This window comes from Hermetia illucens, chromosome 3, assembly GCF_905115235.1.
Source record: "Hermetia illucens chromosome 3, iHerIll2.2.curated.20191125, whole genome shotgun sequence".
In the NCBI taxonomy this organism is placed as follows: Eukaryota; Metazoa; Arthropoda; class Insecta; order Diptera; family Stratiomyidae; genus Hermetia; species Hermetia illucens.
This window is the reverse complement of record NC_051851.1, coordinates 38,747,040-38,770,628: the sequence shown is the minus strand read 5'-3', so window position 1 is coordinate 38,770,628 and position 23,589 is coordinate 38,747,040. Positions and strand designations below refer to the sequence as shown.

The following is a 23,589-nucleotide window of genomic DNA, read 5'->3' as shown; positions in this document are numbered from 1 at the left end:
ATTTTGTCTAAAAAAAACCTTATAAAATCGATTCACTGTCTGTCTGTCTGTCTGCCTGCCACACGCGCTTTTCACGAAAACGCCTAAAGCGATCAGAACGGTGGACATGTGGGAACTATGAAATCGCACGCATACAATGAGCAACATAAATTTAGGTTGAGTTTAAAGGGGGTCTCCATACATGCAAAGGGGTAATGTTTTTCATCGAATATAGTCGTGTGGGGCATCAAATGCCGCGATGCAAATCTGATATTAGTTTTGATGTGAATTATAAAATGCGCGATAAGGAGTCAAACTGTACACATTTGCAATAAGATAGGGCTCATTTTTGGAAACTACCCAACTTATATAGGAAATCTAGGCCTCAAAATATGTCCCATTCCGATATCTGTCCAAGTAAACTTACTAATAATATATTATCAACTTTTTGATATTGACTGGAAAACCCTGAAAAATTAGGAGTATCAAATTTTGCACCAGCATAGAGACATAGGACATTGTCTCGCATATGCATGCTAAGTTTCACGCAAATCCGCATATTATCGCCAAAATTATAAAAGTTCAAACTTATCAATTTCGTACGAATTTACTGCGTCTGAAGCCATTCAAAAAGATGCTGACGTCATAATTAACGAGCATAATTGGCATCCACGTGGAATATTAAAGTCCCATTTCTTCTCTTTTCTTTCTTTCTTCCCAAAATATGTCCTCTTCCGATATCTGCTCAAATAAGCTTACTACAGTATATTATCAACCTTTAGATATTGACTGGAAGCCCCCCTTAAGTTCATCCTAGGAATAGTAAATTTTGCGCGGGCATAGAAGTGTGTAAAACAAATCTTATTAAAATCAATTTACTGTCTGTCTTTTTTTTATACTTTGCAAGGTGGAAAGGTTTAAAACTAACCGGTGGCTCCTGTCATACAGTTATGTGAGACTTTTATTCACTAAAGCCACCTCCCTCTCCTTCGCTTATACCGCGGACTGCCATTTCGGTATTACCTGGCAGAGCAGGATCAGTTACGAACTGCGCCTCGTGTCGTTATTTGTAACTTTCTTCCGAAGCTCCTCCTTCAGCAGATTGTGGATCGTCTTCATTAATTTTTCCACCGCCCGACAAGATGTTTCAGAAGCTAGCATGTGACCCACGGAATTCTCGGGTGTTAACCGTGTGCCGAGTCAATTTTCGCCTCCGCTCTGTGTGCGGCAAACCGCGGGCAGCTAAAAACAACATGTCCCGCTTCCTTCGGAATCATCACGCATGCCAAGCAATGTGGGGAGTCGTCACGCCCGAATCGATAAAGGTATGTACGGTACCCTCCGTGTCCGCTTAAGAATTGAGTTAGGTTGTAAAGCTTCGGGTTTCTCGACTTGTTCTAAAATTTCACAAGACTTAAGGACCGAAATCTTCTGGTGACACCCTGGAGTTGTTAGTCCATACACACCCCGCCGCTAGCAAAGAGGACCGTGAGTCAGAACTTCGGTTAGAGGTTATGCAGCCCCAGTAATATGCGATTAACGAATTGGTAGCCAGATTATCGAATGGGTAATTACCGAGGTGTGCAGACGGCACAATTGCACTTTGTAGAGAGTTCATACAAAAAGCCAAAAAGGTTAATTAATCTTAACTCTTTCATGTTAAAGACCCTAGAGTGCATCCCGGAATCCCAAAATCTGAGCGAGCCTGTTTCAAAATTAAATTCACAGAAACTACTTTCATGAACAAACCTACATAATCCTGTACGCATTTGCACGCGTCTGGCTAAAAAGTTATCCCATCGAATTTTATTATAGGAGGCAAGTAGTGAGCCTTCGCTATCGGAATTCAACTACTGTTGAATAGTGCGTCCCTTGACAGTCTCAGTGGAACGCCGACTACACCTGCCAAGGCATTGTCAAGAACGGAGCGTCATTCGCCGGCCCGCCCATTTCCCTCTATGCTCCCCTAACCGGGAACGCAGGAATAGTGATTTTAAGGGCGCCGCTCCGAATGTTCAGCGAGTCCTTGCACTACGTCGCCAGCCTGGAGGATGTCATCATTGCGCATGAAGCCTTAATGACCGCTTGGCCGCCGATCAGAACAGCTATGCTACCGTTGGGGTTGTGATCATGTCTGACACATTCTCAGTAACACCAATATTTTCCTTTCTATCATATATACTAGCGAATCTCCGAAGACTGTATGACTCCGTTACACTGTGTGTATTCGAGCAAACTCCCGCATCGGCTCCAAAGCCCATATTTGATCCATCGGTGAAAAATATTATGTCATTACCTTGCACCAGGCCGCCAGTTTCCCCCTTTGCGAAGCCCACAGTAAATTCATCTTGCAGTTCGGTTTGTGTGTGGCGCAATTTGTTGAGAATGGCCAGAATTCCCGAAATATTTCGTGTAGGATGTGGCTGTAGAGCTATCTGCACTCACTAAGTTTGGCTGTACAGCACACTGCAGCGTATTTAATATGGAGATCTAGAGGGAGGAGATGTAAAAATACATTGAGTGCAACTGTCGGCCAGGGCTGCGGAGCCCTACATCCGCCCAGAGATTCAATTTCCTTAGAAGGATCTTCTTGCAGCGTACAGGCCTCCTTACCCGTCGGTTATATATTTAGTCTCCCATTTAACTTAGGATCACGAAAAGTGCAAATTTTTAAGTTGAAATTAATGTCCATGTTTTTTACAGTTAATATATAAACTAAGAAAATAACTAGATTTTGTTCCTTATACTGTAAATATTTTTATTTTTCTTCCGCATACAATTGTTTCGGAATTAACCACGGGCCTCCTTTCTCAGTGCTACTACTTAATTTTTAGACACAGAAGTTGGAATTCGGGTACCCTTGTCTAGGTGTCCATTTTGGTTGAATTTATGCCAAGCACCTCATAGACCACCGGCAAATCTATTCCAACGCTCTCTCAATATTTTCACCCTCAAAGGAAACATCCCTGAAATCAATATCTCCAATTTATCATCATTCACCCTGCTCTTGTCCAACATGAGTGGAATTCTGTCTATGCCAATTACATTATTACACCAAAGCACCGAATTCAGATTGAATTATCTTTATTCCTAGCATTGATACTATCCCATACCTTCGATCCTATTGTGGTCAGAACCCTCTTGACGGATTTGGTACTAGCGCTGTTTAATGCTCCCACTTTATCCAGGAAAGCAGCTGATTGCTAATTAAGTCGTAAAAGTGGTTTCTGTGAATTAAACTCTGAGGCAGGCACGCTGAGATTTAGAGAAGTGTGACTTCTCCATGATCGTCTTTATTTGTATGTCCAGCATGCGGTGAGGCTGATTGACCTGCCAGCTTTTGATATGAAAGCCAATTGTGCAATCCATATCCAAACGAAATATAGCCCCAACAACCCTCTACAAGTCAAGATGCAACCTTTTCTTATTGGAGCATGACTGGGATTATGCCATTTGGACATCTAGGTAATTACCGATTCGATAATCTAGTTATCAATTCGATAATCGCGCACTACCGTGGTTGTATAACCTCTAACCGGGGTTCTGACTCACGGTCCTCCTCGTTAGCGGGAAAGTGTGTATGGATTAGCAGCTCCAGCTGGTGAAACCAGAAGATTCCCGTCCTGAAGCCTTTAAGAAAGGATGGGCTTCTTTGGGTCTCGCAGATTTGCTCATCCTTTTGATGATCTGACATAGGTAATAGTCTAGCCAAGACCACTTCCTGGAAACCTTGATACCCGACTTATATCTCATCAGATGGTCCCTATGTGGCTGCAAATATATGCGCCTCTAACAGAAGATCTCCCTGATCAGCTTCCTGCGATTTTACAGATCTTTATCCCTCCACGGCGGTAAGGTCTGTTCACTATATTTTGCAGGACCCAAGACTTCAAAGGCGGGTTCGAATGCCTTTTCTAGAATCCCAACTTTTGATTCTAGCTTGTCTGTTGTGTCAATTCTACATATCCGCGCATCGGAGAATTTGTTCTTGATCACTTGACCAAAGAGTTTTATGCGAAGACTCGCATAAAGCCTTTGACACGGAAGTTCACACTTTGAACGTGAACGTGCGACTGGAAGACGTCATGCTTCTAACAGAGCTCATAAAAATGGCAATAGAAGTTAAGGAAATAGCAGTGTATTGCTGGTGTTGGTTTAGTTAGTTATAGTTTTGGATGGTTTAAGTAAAACCCAACGAAGCTCGATAAGGATATCAGCCAGCATGTGACCCCTAATAAAAAGATTTGGTGATAATTGGTAATTGAGACCACATCAGTTCAAAAGCAACCCAGCAGATTGTGCTCCCAGATTCATGCAGTTTGTTGAATCATCGCCTACGGTCGAAGTTGGTAAGTGTTGTGGCTTTCATCCTTCGGTTCACTACACGTTTTATAGATATGATTTACCCGGCGGAATATGATCAGAGTAGATTTCGGGTACTCCAGCTAGCACAGAGGATTGAGTTTATCAAAGAAATCCAAGATATTATGAAAGGATACTCTAAATCTCTATAAACAAGGTCTGCTAAGCGTAGGAGGTAGGCTACGTAGCGCTGACATCACAAATAATCAGAATCATCTCGTTACATTCCTGATGATTCAAAAGGCGCCTGTAACTACCCTGTATAGAGGTCTGATGATCAAAACGTGATCCAAAGTGAGCTACTTGTTATCTGTCGTGTGTTAGATATGCAAACAATTGTCCTTAGCAACTAATCTACTCGCACTACTTAGCAGCCGCGGACCTCAGATAGCGAAGGCTCACCACCAGCGCCAAGTCAAGTTGGCCCGCCTACAACAAAATCTGGTCGTGGGAGCTCTTGTGCTAGAAACATGCAAATGCATTGAGGATTACAGCAGTCTACATGGGCCACTGGCCTATAGGGAACCATGACGTCAGACTCGACATTCCTTACAATTCGCATTGCCGAAGCTACGTAGAAGAGGGACAATTCCACAGGCATTTCCTTTGCAACGGACACTAAGTAAACCATTTTTTAAAGACCTCCGAAAGATCTCCAGCTGGAGGGTGGGAGAGCTGCTTTCCTTCATGAATGCTACGGATTGACGTAGATCTCCTATGAGTTGTCTGGACTCTGCCTCATTACTCTTATCACAGCAGTTATGGTCTTAGTAGTTTGTGCATTAAAACATTAAAACGACGCATGGTAGCACTAATTGTTAATGTTACCTACCTACCTTAGCAACTTATATAATACATTCCTGCCGTTCGCGTGATCCATGCAGGCCCTTCCAACACACGAATACCTAAATGCCGGAACTGGCCACTTGTACGCATCCAGTAGGTCCACCGAGGATGATGCAAGAAGTGGATCCGTCATTGACCTTTATCTTGGTTTCCAGGAGAAGAAAGTTAGCATTGTGAATTTTTGTCCGTTATCAATCAAAGTTTTAAATAATCTCTGTATGCTTCAAACGCGGATGGTTTCCGTATGTATATCTTTATGACAAACCAAGGTCGGTAATATCTTCCAGCTGGGCATGAGCGTTGTTTAATTTGACGATCCTGTTGCTTACGATTGGGGTGATGTTCGCGAGGAACCTTAAAAAGCTGGGTCAACGTAGAGTCATAAGACGTAGTTTAAGGATGCAACTATGAAGACTTTGCTTCGGTATGATCAACTTTCTATGTTACAGATGATGGTCCAGCCAAGTCTGGTGCTGAAATAGATGCTGCGCAGATAGAGTTTAACAATTCGGAGAACGCTCATAAGTTAGGGGAATTTACAGTAAAACTTAACTTGAGTAAATGGTACAGAAAAGTTTGTAGTTTAGGTGTTCAAGTCGTATCTATATCTTTGACGGTGATTGACTTTTACAACGAACTGGATTGGAAGTGTAAGAGCCCGACGACTGTATACGGTCACGGGAGTATTCTAGACTTCGTGAGTTGAGGTACTGGTGAGCACTTGGATTCCGCAAAGTGACAATTTCTATCAAGGAAAGAGGCACGGCCTGAAGTCCCCGTTTTTTGCTACATTAACGGTAAGCATCTCTGCTGCATATTACTGCGATTCGCAAGACAATTGAGACTTCTAACTCTAACCGATTCGGTCTGCTTTTCCGGAGTTGATAATTTTCGAAACACATTAACGATCTTGTGTTTCCAGTATGTAGGAATTTTACCATCTTGTTCTTTGAAGCACCATAAAATATTACGTCCCGGGCGGATTTATGTAATCATTACTCTGTTCTCACTGAGAACACTCCATCATATTATTGACCGTATCCGAGATTTCCTGGAACGTATGCATTTTGCCAATTATGTTCTCAGGTGTCACCGTCCTACTTAAAGTTTTTTCTTCTATGTAGGAATGTAGGACAATGGAAAGAAACGTTCCTTGGGTACCCGGAGACAGCTGGTAACATGGCATACAGCTGTTATTCAAACCACAACTCTGGCTATAAGTGAACTACGGATGTACCGTGGATCCTCGATGGTGCTTGTATTAAAGCTTAGTGTTTATCGTCTCTGCAAGACATTTAATGAATAACTTCCAAGTGATAATGTGGCGCTTATCACAACGTTAAGTGACAACGCTCTTGGTTGAATTACAGTAAATGGCGGCACTCAGTGAGAAAGCCAGGATTGTTGGGACCTGTAGGCAACTACAGTGAGCTGCTCACCTACGGTGAAGCTCTTAATTCGACCCTGTACTATTAAAAATTGGACCACCTCAAAGAAGCAATCGACCAGAAGCGGCCAGCTTTGGATACCGTCAGGCCCATCGATAGTAACTAGCCAGAAGCTGTGGGAACTTGATTGGTGGGCTCCTATGCATCCTCCTTACAGTCTGCACCTGTGACTAAGTGATTACTACATATTTTTATCCATTGCAAACAATTTTGATGGTGAAAAGTTTGCCACAAGAGAGACTTTTGAAAATTGGCTGTCCCAGTTTTTGCCAACACGGATGAGTCCCTCTATAACGGAGGCATAATGCAACTCTTTAAAAAAGTATTATATTGCATCGTCCAAATATGTTGCACTGTTGCTATTGGCTAGAACTATAAACCATGCAGTCAACTATAATTGCCGCCGAATATAAAGTTGATTCACATTATTCTCGTATACAAATTATTGAATTGAAACTCCGCTCCTGCCACGTAGACGCAAAACTTCGGCAATATACTAGCGCAAATGGTTGTTACGTGAAAGTTGGAAATACATTTTATGCAAAGTTTCCACGTTACCAACAAGTACCAGCGACTCCTTTTCGCTCGGGAGATTGAAATTTCGGTACAAGTTTCGTTACCTGGAATTTATCGACATTTCTGTAGACATATTTCAGTTCGAAATTTCTAATTGGGTTAATTGTAAGAAACAACATTCAGGCTTGGTAAAATGTTTCCTCCTGATGTTTGCGTACTTTAAAATGCTTGTATGCGCAGGCAATACAATTAGTCGTAAAACAACAAGGAACAACTACGATTCCATTCACTTCGCTTCAAAGAACTCATTCGACGAGAGTTATTTGTAAATCACTTCATTTCAGTCTGTATTGATTATTTTGCAGTATAAGAATCAATCAGTTCATTGAAAATTGTTGCAAAACGACTAATTAAATGACCATTTTCCTTTTAGTGTCTTCCATGTTTTATGCTAAAAAGTGGGGTTACTCTAATTAGCTGTTGAAATGAAAAGGTTTCTCAGTGAAGGGCATAAATCGATAAATACTTTCGACAGAATGACAAGTGGAGACAAGCCTTACAGGACACTTTTTGATCTCTCTCGCCATCGAGAAGCAACTTTATTCCGGCTGGCTTAGTTGATTTTCATGGAGAAGGCGCAAAGCGCTCGGAATATAGCAAAGTGCATGCAAAAGTGGAAGATGACTAGTTACTCATTACAAACAAATGTCGCCGACCAGCACTTGCTGTTCTTAAGCCAAGTGTCATCATAGATTGACAAGCAATATCTGAAAGAGTAAATTGATAATAAAAGAGGTTTGATACTTGAGGTGCATAATTTATAATGAGACAGTTTACATCGATCCCGACAAGGCGTAAAGGACCAGCAAGCTTAACATGTGTACCTGCCGTATAGACGTAATCTCATAGTCTTCTTCGGAAACGAATTCATTCAGAGACGACAATCAGAGCCCCGCCATAAGTGCTATTGCGGTACTGGCTTATACTTAGAGCAGGCTCATAATTCATACCAGTGGATGCGAGGCCTATCTAACACCTCTTCCGCAAATAATGGCGGCGGCGCCCAAGTTGTATAGCGCCACTTGGAGCCACAAGGAGCTCTGCCCGTGATATAGGCACAACCATATCCACCAAGAAAATCCCACAAAAGGGCCAACCACAAATAACCGGGCCGAGAGAACATACTCCAGCAATTCTCCTAGAGCATATGCTTGTACATATCGTACCAAATAATACCCGATAAGGCTATGTGGCATGAACCACTTGAGATGACTCTCATCACAGACCCATCGTCTCGTCGAGTACTTGCGAACGCCCGGCATGTCATCTTAATTTTTGGCATCCGAAAACTGCTTAGCAACTATGGCGGCTTCCTAGAATGTGCGGATTTTTTCAGAGGTTGATGCTTAATTATGCTTCTCTGACAGGCATTTTTTAGAAAAAGCGTAAGTTTTATTGGCGCGAGGAAGATGTTCTGACTATCGACAAACTAAACACTAGTCTCTCAACGGCTCTTGTCAGAGTTTCAAAGAAGTTACGGGAATGTTGGCAATGGTGGAAAGCAGAGATTGTTAGGTGATGTATGTGAAAAAATCACAACATCACTTAATATCACAACATCACCGCATCATTTTGTAATCTCGGTGCAGATGTGATATCACATTACAGAACATCCTCGTTCTTTCAAGTATATATAGCGGAAGCTGTGTTTGAGCGCTGAGCCGATTCTAAACATCACTTGCGAATCTGTTACTATTATGATTCCCTGCTCTCTTGGCTGGCCTTTGCTTGCAAAAATAATTTGGCGTCTGCGCGTCTGTGGGATTTTCTGCTTTTTTTATTCTTTTTTTTTTCGTACATGCACATGAAAAATCTTAGAAAGGCATGTCCGTTCTACTTTCGCTCCACAAACATCGAAAGTAGAGCGGGACGAAGAACCACCCCGCATCTCTCCAGCCCCAGCTTGGCGGGTAGAGCATTCAGGTATTACTTTCCGGGATGGGTTTGCCTTGAGGCACTCGTCCTTCTGGTTTCCTCCTACTTTCCTCCTTCTGCAACTCCTGCAATTCGGACAATTCGGTGAATTATACAACCCAATGCGGTGTAGATACTGCCTGTACCAACGATCGTGTCCCGTGGGAGTAATGTGGTACTTTGTCTTCCAATGTTTCCGTTCAAGCCACACCCTAAGTTTGGGAATGAGCCTTTGGGTTCAGGGACTCTTCGTAGACTCATCCCATCTGCATTGCCAGATCATTTGTCTCTGAACTTGCCGGATTCTTGCGTTTCGTGTGCTTGTCTATACATATTACATGGTACAACACACCCTTTCGCTAGAATATTGATCGCCACCACATCACTGCATCATCTGATGTGGTTTTAAAGTCACTGCAAGCCCTCAAAACCAACATCCGATAAACCAAATACATCTGCTTCCGTATCTGAGAGTTTTCAACTGCCTCTGCCCACACAGGTCACGAGTAAAGCAGAATAGATTGTACCACTCCGACTAGAACCAACAAGTGCATGATGGCACTGGCTGCCTTGGGGTATGTAGACTCTAGGTGCTTCCTAAAGCTCAGTTTGATCTCAGTTATTACTTCCAGGTATTTCATAGCCGCCTTTGACAGCATCGTATATCAACCGACTTTCACTTTCACAGTGGTTCTTCTTACGGTTTGTTGCTAATATTGTTTTCATTCTCTCATCCGCCAAAGTCAAATCGGCTCTTTCCAGCCAGGGCTTTACCACTTCACTGTTCCCGTCGCGTAGAACTCTACAGCCTCTGGCTGCTTTCCTATCAAAACGACAACTAGATCATCCGCAAAGGCGACAATCGTAGTCCCCTCTCGGACGGGAAATACAAGCACCCGATTATACATGACATTCCACAACAGAGACCCAGTACTGAGTCCTGTGATACTCCTGCTGTGAAAATGTACTTTTTGGGGCTTTCATCCTTCCGGTACCAGAGAGTTCTCTATTCTACCAGATTCGCTAAATACCCGCAAACACTTGTGTATATCAGCTAACACCCCTTTAATTCGGTTCCAGTTGGCGGGGTTGAATGCGTTTTGGACATACAATGCCAATACAACCCACCAGCCGCCTGAAGCTGGTACCTCTTTTGCCAGATCCAGGACCATGCTTATTGCATCCACCATAGAGTCAGCCTGCCGAAAACTATCCTGGCATTGCGACAAGACATTGCTGATTTTGAAAATGTTTATAAATTTATTGTAGATGCTCTCTCCATCATCTTCGCCATTGTATCCAATGAGCAGATGGAGCGATATGATGCTGGATCTTCAGGTGGTCTATTGGGTTTGGGAAGCAACACCAACCTTTGCTTTTTCCACTAAGCAGGGAATATTCCTTCTTTTAGGCACTCTTTGAAAGTGTTGGCAAAAAATCGCTCCAAAGCTCTGCAAATGATGCCAATTAAACTTGGGGCTTTTTGTCGCTGATCCTACCACAAATTTCCCGCAGTTACTCGAGCTATTATGGATTCATTGAGTTGAACAACCATTCGTCCTCCACTGTTTCTATGGTTAGCAAACAGGTTGGCAACAGAATTTCTGAAGAGGCGCGGACAAATCACTTGAAGCGATCTTCAAAGCATTTTTATTATCTCCTTGTAGGCTCCACCCCTAGGGTTTATATCGTCATTGTTGCACAGCTGTCTGAAACAGTTCTTTTTCCCCCTTCGAATGACTTCGTTTAAAGGGGCACCGACTTTGCTACGGGGCTATCCTTTGAGCCTCTGGTAACACTTCCTTGCCCGGAAACATGTGGCTGCTTATTTGGTAGTTGTCGCCTTATGTGCATAGCACATTGTACACTTGTGTCACCTATTGGATGATGGGGAGGGGGGTACTTTTACGCCGCGGAGAATGTGCCTTCATCAACAGCTTTCGTCGTTCAGCGGCGAAAGCCACCCGGTATTCTGCGAGACCTCGGTTCGTCCTTGATTTCCATCCAGAATGTCTGGTGGTGACTGCAACTATAGTCCTTACTGCCTTGCCAAACGACTTTACTCGCTAAAGTGGCACTCAGGTCCATTATCGACTCCACGGTGGGTCTAATGTATGTAAGTATGGCTAGAGCAATGAAAAGCGATGTTTGTAATGTGATATTACTTATTATTTTCTCAAAAGCAAGATGATATCAGATCATATGATTGCCGGTTCCCATGATCATCCTTGAGGGTGGTTTGTAAAATTACAATAAAAAATTACGACGATTACGATTATGTTTCTGTTGGTATAAAATGACGTACAGATCAAAGATTATATCGGTCCTAACCAAATACTCCGTCCTCTAATGGGAAAAACGCTCATCTCCGAAGTATATCTACGCTTGTATATCAATCTGATTAGTCCATATCCGAAATGAGGCAGCGGAAATATTCGTGAAATAGTTGTTCGCATTTCTCTCTCGAACGTTTTATTCCTAAAGCCGATCAAATGGTTCATCACGAACGTGCTGATATAATACATCGAGATGAGAATCCTTCATATGTATGGAATCCCTATGTTGATAACTTCTAAGAAGGGGGTAGAATTTATGTCTGTGGTTTTCAATGAACTTTTGGACCAATATGACATTCAACAAATTTATAAGACCTTGTATTAGACAAATGCCTCTGGAAAAGCGAGTCGGCCACTGTTGGTTTCCTTACGCGCGTATGTCAGTCTCGAATGAAAGTGAGATGCTAAATTGTCGTCAATCAATCCTCCTCTTCGTTCAGCAAAGCACGTTTCGATAGGGAATTCTCCCTACCTGTCGTTTTTGAGAACCCATGGGAATATTTGGGAACTTTTGGGAGTGAGCCTAAAAGTCTGTCCTCAGGATAAAGGACAGAAGTTAAGACACATATCCGACAAGTATGAAAGCCACAGGAAAAGGGTTAAAATTTATGATTCCGATCTTATGAATTTCAGGTCGCCGGCCAAACCGGTTATAAGTGACTCCTTAGTCAACGCAGTACATAAGGCAGTAGAATACCACTCCGTTGCATAGTTTGTCTTAGCAGGATTCGTCAGAAGAATCGGAATGGTTAGTTGGAAGCATGGGCTGTCGTCTCAAAGAACGCGGACAGGCGCCGAGACTTGCCACGAACTCCGTCGAGCGGTGAAGCGACTTCACAGACGGAAAAGGAAGCCTGGGAGAACCAACAAGTCTATGTGCTAGAAAAGTACAGAGAGCAACCGCACGAGGCGCGGAAGTTTTACCAACAAGTCTTCAAGATGAAGCATTATACACTTCGATGCTCATCTGCCGAGACAAGGAAGGAAATCTGATTTCCGACAGAATGGGCATATTGGAGCTATGGATTCAGTATTTTGATGAACTTCTCAACAACCAAAATATGGGTAAAATACATGATGATGGACGATTCCGTAGCCTACATAACGACGAAATCTATGAGCGATACCGCGACCGTCTGGTTGTGGATAAAATTCGGCTGAGCAGGTTGCGGTGGGCGGGTCATTTAATCCGTATGGATGAGGATGATCCAGCCCGGAAAGTCTATAAGGACAATATCTATGGTAGGAAAAGAAGACGAGGCCTGCCTGAGATGGAGCGATGGCGTAGGTCAGGACTCCAGACAGCTTTTAGGAATATCGAATTGGTGGGCCTAGTCGCTAAACCGGAATGTCTGGAGTTCCTTATTAAGGCAGGCTTAGACCAGATACCGGTTGTTGTGCCGTTGATGATGATGATGATGGGCTGTTGTACTGTAGGTGTCGCTGACACGAGAGACCTAAAATTTTAGCTGACATCTTGGTCTTCTACTGCCTTTCCTCGTGCTGGTGTCGAAAGCCATCTTTCCTTTCTGTCTTTGAAATAGTTGAGGATAGTTAGCTCGGATGGTCATTTTGACCATCTTCTAAGTTGAACGGTCGCTACCAAATATGTAAGTATGCGGTAAATCAAAAGTTACGTCTGTTCTTCAATTCAAAGTGAATTTTTTTTCCAAAAGCGGCAAACAAGAATTCGAAAAGAACTACACTTAGTGGGTGGGAACCATAACCATAAATTCTGGTCCTGTTTCGGCAATTAAGTTCGTTTCCATTCTGTTGGCCCATAGGAAAGCTATTTTATCCTTCGGAATATATAGAGGTCATGTTGCACAAGAAAATGTGTGAAGTCTTGTTTTTTGCAGATGGATTTAGGATTTTTGCCAGCAGTGTCAACATTTGGTAATAACTGGTGGTTGCTGCAAACCTCACTGCAATTACCACCAAATTTTTATTAAAACATATCCGTGGTTCAAATGTTGTGCATTGATTGTTTAATGTACACTCACACAATTTGATAACATAACGATAATATCTAGGTTCAATGTTATCAACTTTCCTGGCGTTAAGGATTTAAAAAAAGAAAAATTTCCGAGATGGGACTCTTTGAGAAATGCATGGATGGACTTTCTTATTGAGAACCCCAGTCAGAACTTAATTGAATCACGGGGCTCACCTTCCAACCAACCGGTGGGGTATCGATATGATGAAATCGTAAAAAAATGGAAGTTACTCCTTCCTAGGCTTCTACATTTTTTTATTAAATATGCCATGAACATAATAATGAACGTAGACATTGCAAACTAAATAAATTTCAATTTCAGGTTTGGCGGCATCCATGGAGACGTTCCTATCATAAAAGGAGGAAAGCTCAATGGGAAACGGACGCTGATTATTGCGCAATGGTAATTTATATTCTCTACTATAAGATTTTCGCTTACTTTATAGTGTTGTCCGGTTGCTAGGATTCGTAAATACTATCTCAGATATTTTTGTGTATGGAAATACGATTATATTTAGCCCATGGAATCCATTTACTTCTAGTATAAAGCATTTTTTTTGTGCTTGCATTTCTATGGACTATTGCTTTCCTTAGAGAGGACGTCATGGGAGAATTTCATTTATAGTTTGCAGGGAATTGTGTTTTGTCGTCTGTGAGCTTATTTCAGTGCAAGTTTATTGAATAGTGGTTTTATTGTATGAAGTAGTTTCGCTACTCGAAGTCGCTTTTTTACTCGGGTTATCCTTTAGAGAAGACAATACATTTCTATAAATAGAAAGATAATTACTTAGCATTTCAACTAACTTTGTTATCGTTAGAAAAATAAGAAGATTGCAATTGGAGCTGCTAAGGACTAAACTCCTTCATATACCGGTTGTGTGGAAATATAGAACGGCAAATCCCTCTCCGTCGACCCAGAGTTGAAATGGTGCTATGCAGTCTTGCCCCATATGTAATTTTCAAGAAGCACATTTGAATTGCGTAGAATGAGATATTTATAAGACCCCCATGTAGTTAACTGTAAACATATCATCAAAATTAATACAAGAAGATTTTAGCAAAAATTTGTAAGGCAAAATGGCTACATACTTGTTTGGTAAGTCGATCCAGTTCTCTGAAATAACATCACATATAATCACATAGATTGTGCAACTTCGAGAAAATGACAGCACGGCTTTTTTTTAGCCACATCTGAATCAGGCTTTCCTTTTTTCCTTACTTACATCTAAATCTTAAATAGAAGCATCCGCTTTAGCTCACCTACGTAAACATTGGAACTAGAGCGAACGGTTATAGGACTTTTACCGACTAAAAACTACCCTGGTCTTTGCAAGCACCACTTTTTGGCATCATTGTTCAGGTATTACCTCGGGTGTGTTTTCTTCTTCTGCTTCGTTTAGCAGCTAGTTCGGAATCTTTGCAATTACGTTCGGCTTCAGTGCCTCGTTTTTCCTACAGATATCGTCTGTGGCACCGTGTTCTGTAAGGAACTAGGTAGTTATAATAGTTTCGCCATGTGTTCGATCGAACTTTTTTCCTAATATAATGAATGAGCTTAGACAAATTCGTCGTCCTTTTATCTGCATTACGAGCGATCCTGCTGTTCTGACCTTATAGCATTCCTCCTTTTGTGCGTACCTTCATACACTTTTTCCCGTAGAGCAAACCCATCTGATCAGATTCTCAAAGCATTGCAGATGCTTAGATCTGTCAAGCAGTAAATTGAACCCAAAGGCGCGTATGGTAGTATGGCGCCGTCCTAGTTATGAGCAATCTGCGACTGTATTTCGATCCACCTACATTCAGGAACATTCTTGCAATGCCATATTTTTTTGGCAACAGTACTGTAGGTACGTTTAAAAACTTAATTGATCTCAGTCATCTCACCCAGGTATTCTGTTTAAAGTCGATCGTACATATGTTCACCGACTAGCACTTTGACTATGTTTTTCCATTGAAGGTTCGCGATCAAGAGTAGTAGTAGCGAGCCTGTTAGTACTTCCGCAGTGAGATATTGGTCTTGGGATTTTGCCCGTTCCAACAAACGAATCTCGACCATACTGATCTGGCCCAAATCTTTCAGCAGATTTGCCTTCAATTCCACGAAAGTCAGAATGGGTTTTTTAAGACGACATCAATGTCTTTTTCGGAGTGGCTTTGTATCAACCTAATCTGCGATTTTCGGCGCCTGCTACAGCTTGCAATTCTTACTAATAAGGCTCAATTTTCAGCATTGGTTGAGGCTGACATTCGCACTGAAAAATATTTCATTAAGGCCCTAGTCGCTCCTTTAGCGAATATATAACTTAGCCTCCTTGCACTCTCTCTCTTCCCAACAGTTCGAGTACTATTGCCGCTGGTGGGCTGATATTCCAATGTAGACTTTTCACAGCGTTTTAACCGCCAAATCTTGAAGTCCGATAGGACTAGCCAGTCTCTTCATTCGTAGTGATCTATATTTTTGCACTCTGCCGTAATCTCCTACCTGCTTACTCCTTGTCCTAAGAACTTATCCATTTGTTTCAAAAATGTTCTTGCAGCTAACATTTTTTCTATATTGGATTTGCTTGGTCCTTCTACTGATATCGCCATATCATCTCGTTTGAATTTGATAATCCTACTAGTTTTATCCTCTGCCTTTTTCTCTTTTCTTAGGGGGGTTCCGCATGCTCCGCTTATTTCTCTTTTTCTAAGGTGCACGAGGTAGGAAGGAAAAGTCGCGACTGAAGTAAAAATTCTGTACCTCCTTAAATCTTAATCTTAATCTAGTTTTGTTCAGGTTTCTCCATTCCGGGCGCCCGAGAAACGGTCCGACGGGCATTGCCAACAGTTTCTAGTCTTCCGCATTCTCCTTCTAGAGCCCGGCTCACTTTTTCGCTCGACACATAAATATGTCGATGGATGTTCATAACACATTCGCTGAACGTTTCCTTAACCGCATAAAGGCCCGCTTGATGAGAGATTAGATAACTCTACACAGGGCATTTATCCGGTTACGCATAATATTGTAGTCACGTTCTTCTATGGAGCTGCTCTTAAAGTCAGTTGTTCATAATTATCGCAAACGTCATTATCATTATCCTCAGCGGAATTATGATCGTGACTACTTTTAATCTATAGCTTGTATAGATCCCTTTCCTCCCCAATTATCACTCCACTTTCGAAGATAATTGAGTGAAATTTTCTGTATTCTGGGTCTCTTTGTTTTAAAATTGCTTCATAAGATAACTTTCAACCGTTGCATTATCTTTTTCTTTAGCTTGTGTTCCTTTCACAAGCAGGGTCGGCTCGTCGTTACCGATTGCGCTGTTTTGTTCTATCAAAGGCCTAATCTAGATCCAGTCACGAGGCTTCCAAATCCCCATCCAGCATATCAAGCTACCATTGCTTAGACCATGGGGGTCGTCGTTTACCATCAACTTCGAGGCTCAGACCAATCTTGCCAAGTAAATTCACGCTACCGCGAATTACGTGACCATATCATCGAAGACACCTCTCTCGCAATTTTTTCATGATCGCGGATATCCCCATCTCGGATGTGATCTGGGTGTGTTACGCCTCTAGTTCAACGTAACGTCTTCGTCTTCATTACCGCAAGTCGCGTCCATTGTCTTTTATAGTCGGCTGACACTCAGAACCATATAGGGTAAGAGGCCGGACGGCACTGGGGTAAATTTTAGATTTGAGAGGTTCGTTGATACGTCGATCACAAAGAACACCAGTGGTGGAACGCCACTTCATCCAGGTTGCGTTAATGCGTGAAGCAATTTCATAACGCAATTCTCCGTTGGTCGACGGTGTTGAGCCGAGGTAGTTAAATCGCTCAGTTCTGGGTCGGTCACTGCCACTGAAGGTGATTGTGCTTGTTTCACGGGGGTTTATTGTCAAAAATTCGGTTTTATTCAAATTCAATCTGAGACCGTGTTGCATGAGGCAATCACTCCATTTTTGGACAAGTTGCTCGAAATCATTTTTGTGATTAGACGCTAGGAAAGGATAATCTGCATAAAGCAGTGTATAGGACGCTGGACGTTGAATGTCCCGTGTGACAGTGTCCATAACTAAAGCAAAGAGGAGTGGTGAGAGGGTGATTCCTTGATGAACACCATCAAAGACACGAAACGGTTTTGATTCAAACGCAACATTCTGAACTTTGCTTTTCGGATCGTGGTAGAGCAATTGAACCTAACGCATGAGTTCTTCTGGCACTAAGTGTTGTCGTAGAGCACACTAGACGAGTACATGTAGTACACGGTGAAACACTTCCAGAAATGCTATGTAAAGAAGGCCATGCTTCTCAGGATGTTTGTCCATGAGTAACCGCGCAGTGCATATTACGTCAGTAGTTCTGCAGTTTTGGGCAAACCCGGCCTGATTTGCGGTGATCTAAACGATTTCGCGAAACTGGATCGAACGGTAATTTGGTGTTGGGTTTTGGCAAGTCGATGCAAATCTCTCTCGTCATCCCCATATTGTGAAGATCTTTATAATGGACCGCTCGGCTGACAGCGGCGGCATTCTGCCCTTCCTGGTTGGCATTCTTATAAATTTTCCAATTGGTGAGCGTCTTATCGTCGAGGAACTTGCGGTAGAGGCGTTTCTTATCACAGACCTTCATTTGAACATCGTTATGCCGAAGCCAAGTACCTGAGTTTATCAACTGTTTACCAGGCTTGATGACCCCGAGGGCTGCATACGCCGCTTTGCGGATTGTGTCTTTAATTTGGTTCGACGATTCTTCCAAAAATTGTTTCTTTTGAAGAAATTGCCACCATTTAATGCACGGCAGGCCAGTGCCTTCTTCACGGTGTTCTATTGGTGGCTTGATTCGCAAGACGGCAATCAACGGCCAATGTTGAGGTGCGATGGTCTCATAGAGAACGGCTTTGTAAGCAGTGACGGTCTTATGAGAGTATAATCGATTTGTGTTTTAATACTCCCACTATAAAATGTAGAAGGATGAGGCAATCGTTTGATGAACCATGTATTCGCAAGTACAATATCGATGACAAAATCGACCATAACCTCGCCTCCATCATTGCGCTCCAAACCCTTCTCCCTCGTGGTATCTGTTGCCGTCTGCCTTTGCACTCACATGAAAGTCAAGTTCGCCTACAATGACGGTATAATCATCAGCAAGCGAGTTTGCATCGAGATGTTGCCAGGAGGCATTTTTTTCGACATTAGGTCGATCTGTCTGTGATGCGTACTTGGGAAAGAAGTGAATAGCGTGATCAGCTGATATAATGTTGAGTTTCATCAGCCAGTCATGAAATCGTTCGATTTCTTTAATGACGCCACGGAAGCCCTCATAGATAGTAATACCAAGACTCCGTTGAATAATGGCCAGAGGGTGCCTAGGAACGGAGAGAACCTCAATGGCCGCACCTTACTGAAGATCTGAGGCAGAATAAACCAGGTTTGAGGTTTTGATCCGTCGTGGATCTTCCTCCTCGATCGCGGCACTCGGATCCGGAGGTTTGCGGCTCCACGCGCGCAGCCGAGCTATTCTTTTTATTTCATATTAATTTTTCCGGCTTTACCTCGCGTTTTGGATTACCTTGTTAGTTCCACGCGAATCCCCATCTTTGTGTGATTGATTGTTTCCAAGATCCGGTGCGGGCCTACGTACTGGTATAGACATGTGAATTTTGTACAATGACACGTGAGGGATAGAAGCGCTCAAAGGAACCGACATCCATTTCGTTTGTGAACAGAATGTCCACTGTCCGGTAGCCCAACAGCTTTATTTGGGCGATTCGACAACCGCAAGTTATTTCAACTGCGTTTCGCGGCTAAAGGTAATGACTGTTCAAAATGAGGTTTTTTGATCTCATCATGGTAAAGTTTGAATTTTTTTTGCTGCGGTTTTCCCCCCTCAAAAAGTCATAGCACCTCAAATTGGGGCTATTTTCATGTCAAAATGGTTGAGTTTAACTTCGAACGTCAACCCCCCAAAGATAAAAAAGGGAATGAGGGAAGAGCTTCGTTAGAGAATCGGAGTGGTCGTCTAAAATTTGCGAATCCATTCTGCATTATTCGGTAATCTAATCGTCCTGTTACGCATTTGGACAAACGCCAGTTATTTCAACCGTGTCTCGCGGCTAGTGGCGGAACGCAACCGCGTCCGGCAGGTGGTTAGCTGCAAGTTCGTATGAACCCTAAGAATCCCGAGTACATCAAATTGCGAAAACTGCCTTGTCAATACTCGTAAATGAACAGAAAACGAAAACATTTTATCGCTGCTGGATTTTGTAAACTGGAGAACCATTAAAGTAGTCTAAGTTCAAGGTCTAAAGTGTCATAAAGGATATGATAAATAATTCTACAATGAACGAAAAGGAAAGACCATATAAAAGGAATGGTTTCTGTCGTGGTGATCATGTATTTAAACTTGTCTGCTAAGCCCATAAATTTATATAAGCGGGCTTTCTATCTTCCTCAATATCATCCTGTTCATTTGCTTCCACTATTCACCTGGGCGCAGTAAAAAGATGTACTAATGTTTCCAGAGTCACATAGCGTTCGACTAAAAGATATCATCTCAAAGCTCATTGCATATGTTTCATTAACGGTGTCCATTCCTTATTCAGTAAATTTATCCATTTTTCGAAGATGGTCTTTCATTCTGTCCCACCTAGAAAAGTTTCCCTTCCTTTGGAATTCTTGATAGCTCATGTGTTTTCCTCCAACTTCGCGAAAAATTTGAAGTCACCGAATTTAGGAAATTTTCTTCTTCCGGGTGTACATGAATATTTCAGTGGAAAATGAATATTGCAGCCTTTTGAATATCCCAATTGCAATACATACTCGCTCCTAGAGAACTGTACTCTATTACTCAAATCATTTATTGATATTCCTTTCTGAAAATGTCAGCTTTATCCCTTCAGCTTCTGGATCAATTTAAGCATAATTCTTCGTTGGGATGTCAAAATATATCCTTTTCATCCTTGACTTGTAAGATGGGCGGATGAGGTGGTGTGGGACTGGGAAGAGTCAACCTGTCCGAATGTTGTTATTTTCATTGTCGATAGGAATATGTGAAATACGATACGGACAAAGTTAGTCTGGAATACTTTTCTCTCCGTGAAATGTTGACTTTCCAGCTCGTCCTACTCACCCCGTATTTTTGTTGCTGTTTTTTCATTTAAGTGTTTTTGTTTTCTTTTTCAATTGACAGATCCGGGACATTCCACCGTATGATGAAGGACGTCGTCTTTTGGATTTAATGGACATGTCGGTGTTCGATTTCCTCATCGGGAACATGGACCGTCACCATTATGAGACGTTTAAGTAAGTAATTGTATATTTTCAACATTGTGCTCGTTTACGAACCCTCTATGCTCTGTTTGCTGTGTGGAAACAGGTCTGACCACTTGAAGGTATGTTTGTGTCCAATTAAAAATTGTAATAGGAGACTGGGTTGTTTTCCATGGAAGACGAAACAAACTTCGACAAATTTTTGAAAACGTATTAAGGTCCGTAAGGTTTTTTTTGGGATTTTGATTTAATGGTTATTGTTGAGAATGTTCGAAAACAAATTCTACCTTCGAAAACAGAATTTCTTTGGAGTTTTTCATAAAGTTGCTGATGAAATCCTACCTTGAGATATAAATTCAATTTTTCCTTGAATATTTCATAAACTTCCTAATGCATGTATTCGAAATTCTCACCTTAAACTTTGGAAAATCCTGTATTCATAGCATTCCGTTAATTTTACCCGGGAACAGGACAAACAACGTTCCAACATAGCGAAAACCTTCCCCCATAGTGAGCAATCTGAAAAAACCTGGCATTCCTGCAAAGTTACTCATAATTAGGTTTTAATGAGCTGCAAAAATGCAAAGTAATAAGATTTCCAGAAAAAGATTTGAAGGTAAAACAGTTCGGGGACTGAATGACAACATTGAAAAGGAAGAAGGAAAAAAGTTACCGTTGTTCATCGACTCCCTTTTTCTACCTAGGCTAATTGAATGAGAATTCTTAATCACATTGTCCTCATCGTCACTGGTGACAGAGACACCAGCAAGAAGTTCGATCATATTCCGTGCGCCTCGTGGGGGAAGGAATATTGAATAAGTTCCAAAGGTATTTATCTGGCCTTTTTCTATTCCACCACTTCTATTCTCCGCTCTATTGTCATAGCCCCTTCAGAAACTTGAAAATCTCTATCGATTTTCAGATGCTGGAATTCCAGGGAGATATTTTACTTCGCAGAAAGCGATCAACTTTTTAACTTTTTACGTAGAAAAGTTCAAAGTCTAATGACTAAGTGGAATTAGATTGGTCTCTGAAGAACTCGTCGTCGTGGTAAAGGGATTGTGAATAGGAGGGGATTTGATTTTATTACTTGGTAAAATCTCCAGAGGGTACAGGTGTTTTTGCCATTGATTGTAAGCTGGTTTCGTTCTTTCTATGTAATTTTCGCTGACAAAAGTTTTTAGCAAGTTGAAGGGATGCTTGCTGTAATGATATCACTTCTAAGCTGTATTATCTCTACGTTTAGTATTTGCATTAAAATATTATTCAGAGAGAGATTTTATTGTGTCTGTTATGAGTTAATAAGAATAATGTATAAAATGAAAGAATTAACGCAATACTTTTGATGAGACTTTTTGATTCGTTCGTATAGCTTTGTTGGTTCGTTCGACTATTTTCATTGGAGTGTACATAATCCTTGCTACTAAATATTATGTAATATTGAGTGTTAGTCTCGGTCCTCCCCATCCCCAGACCCAACAAGCTTTTCCTTCAGGGAATGCGACACCCATCACAACTTAGGGCTACAGGCAAGTAGACCTGCATCTTAGTTTGTGTAGAATTTTTTCATTTTGCTCTATTTTGGCCGACATCAGTGACCCCATATTAGGCGTAGTGGATCTCTGGGGACACCACAACCTCTCTTAGGTCGTCAGGTGAAATTTCAACCTGCGCAGACAGCGCCCTTTCTATCATTTCTGAGGTCATTGTTGACCCATGCATTCGAGCATTCCTCCAAAAATATCCCAACATTACTATCGAAAGTAGTATACCTTAGCCTAAACCATTATATTCAATTCTACTGGTTCCCAAATCTTTTGTTCGTAGCAAACTGCCTTGGATCTCATTAAGGCTTACCGCCAAATCCCTGCAGCTCCCGAAGATATTCCATAGACAGTAATTTACATACGTTTCGAATTCTTCTAGTTAACACGGATGACTTTTTGGCTTGCAATGCGGCGCAAACCTTCCAAGATTCGTCCATTCTGTACTATGAAACTTGGACTTCTGTTTTGTCTACTTGGATGACATTCTGATTTCATCATCTATCGGATCCGAACATTTAGCACATCCCGAATGCATTTTTCAATACCTCCTTGGCAATGGCCTAATTCTCAACATTGACAAATGCAGTAGGTGAAATTTCTATACCATTCCATCATCCCTGATGGCATTCAACCCGATCCAGACAAGGTACAAGCGGCCACAAGCTTTCCGCTGCCAAAAATAGTCAAAAACCTTAGGAACTTCTTGCGCATGGTAAGCTTCTATCGTCGTTTCCGCCGCTCGACAACAGGCATTACTAAACGCCTTCCTGTCTGGTCCTTAGGCCAAGGATTTGCAGGAGGTTGCATGGTCTCCAGAAACCATTCAAACGCTTGAACCCACCAAGCAACAGTTGGTAGAGGCTACTGTTTTGCCATTTCCTCAACAAGATGCATCTCTGGCCGTGTTCGTGATGCCTCAGACAAAGCAGTACTCGCTGCTTTTCACTATAGGGTGAATCAAAGCTGGCAACCGTTGGATTTTTTCTTAAAACAGTTCATTCCCGCTCATCGGAATTACAGCGCCTATGATAGTGAATTGCTGGCTTCGTATCTGAGTGTTAAACACTGCGGTCAAAGGGTAGTATAGGTCCCAGGGTGAAACGTGGATTGGTACTCACGATGGAGCATAAAACCTGGGAAATGTCTGCTGAGCCAACACAAAAAGCTCTACTACCAAGCCCTATCTCCACCTCCACGTGGTAACCGCTGGGACCTCCAGATGAAGGCGAGTCTTCTGCGCCTAAAAACGGGACAAATTGTAGTAACTGGTCCTCCAGTTTGGGAGTTGGGTAGGGCTGACAATCGTACACGGAAAACCGGTAGGT

The 23,589-nt window shown here is 42.1% G+C and overlaps 1 protein-coding gene across 1 annotated transcript in view; it reads left to right on the top strand.

Moving 5' to 3' along the window:
* The window catches only part of LOC119650579 (extracellular serine/threonine protein CG31145), a 215,373-nt gene that overhangs the window by 172,186 nt on the left and 19,598 nt on the right, over window positions 1-23,589 (top strand). Inside the window, exons 9-10 of the mRNA XM_038053405.1 lie at window positions 13,780-13,860; window positions 20,638-20,750. Coding sequence (XP_037909333.1) covers window positions 13,780-13,860; window positions 20,638-20,750 — 194 coding nt within the window. The remainder of the gene's footprint in view (window positions 1-13,779; window positions 13,861-20,637; window positions 20,751-23,589) is intronic.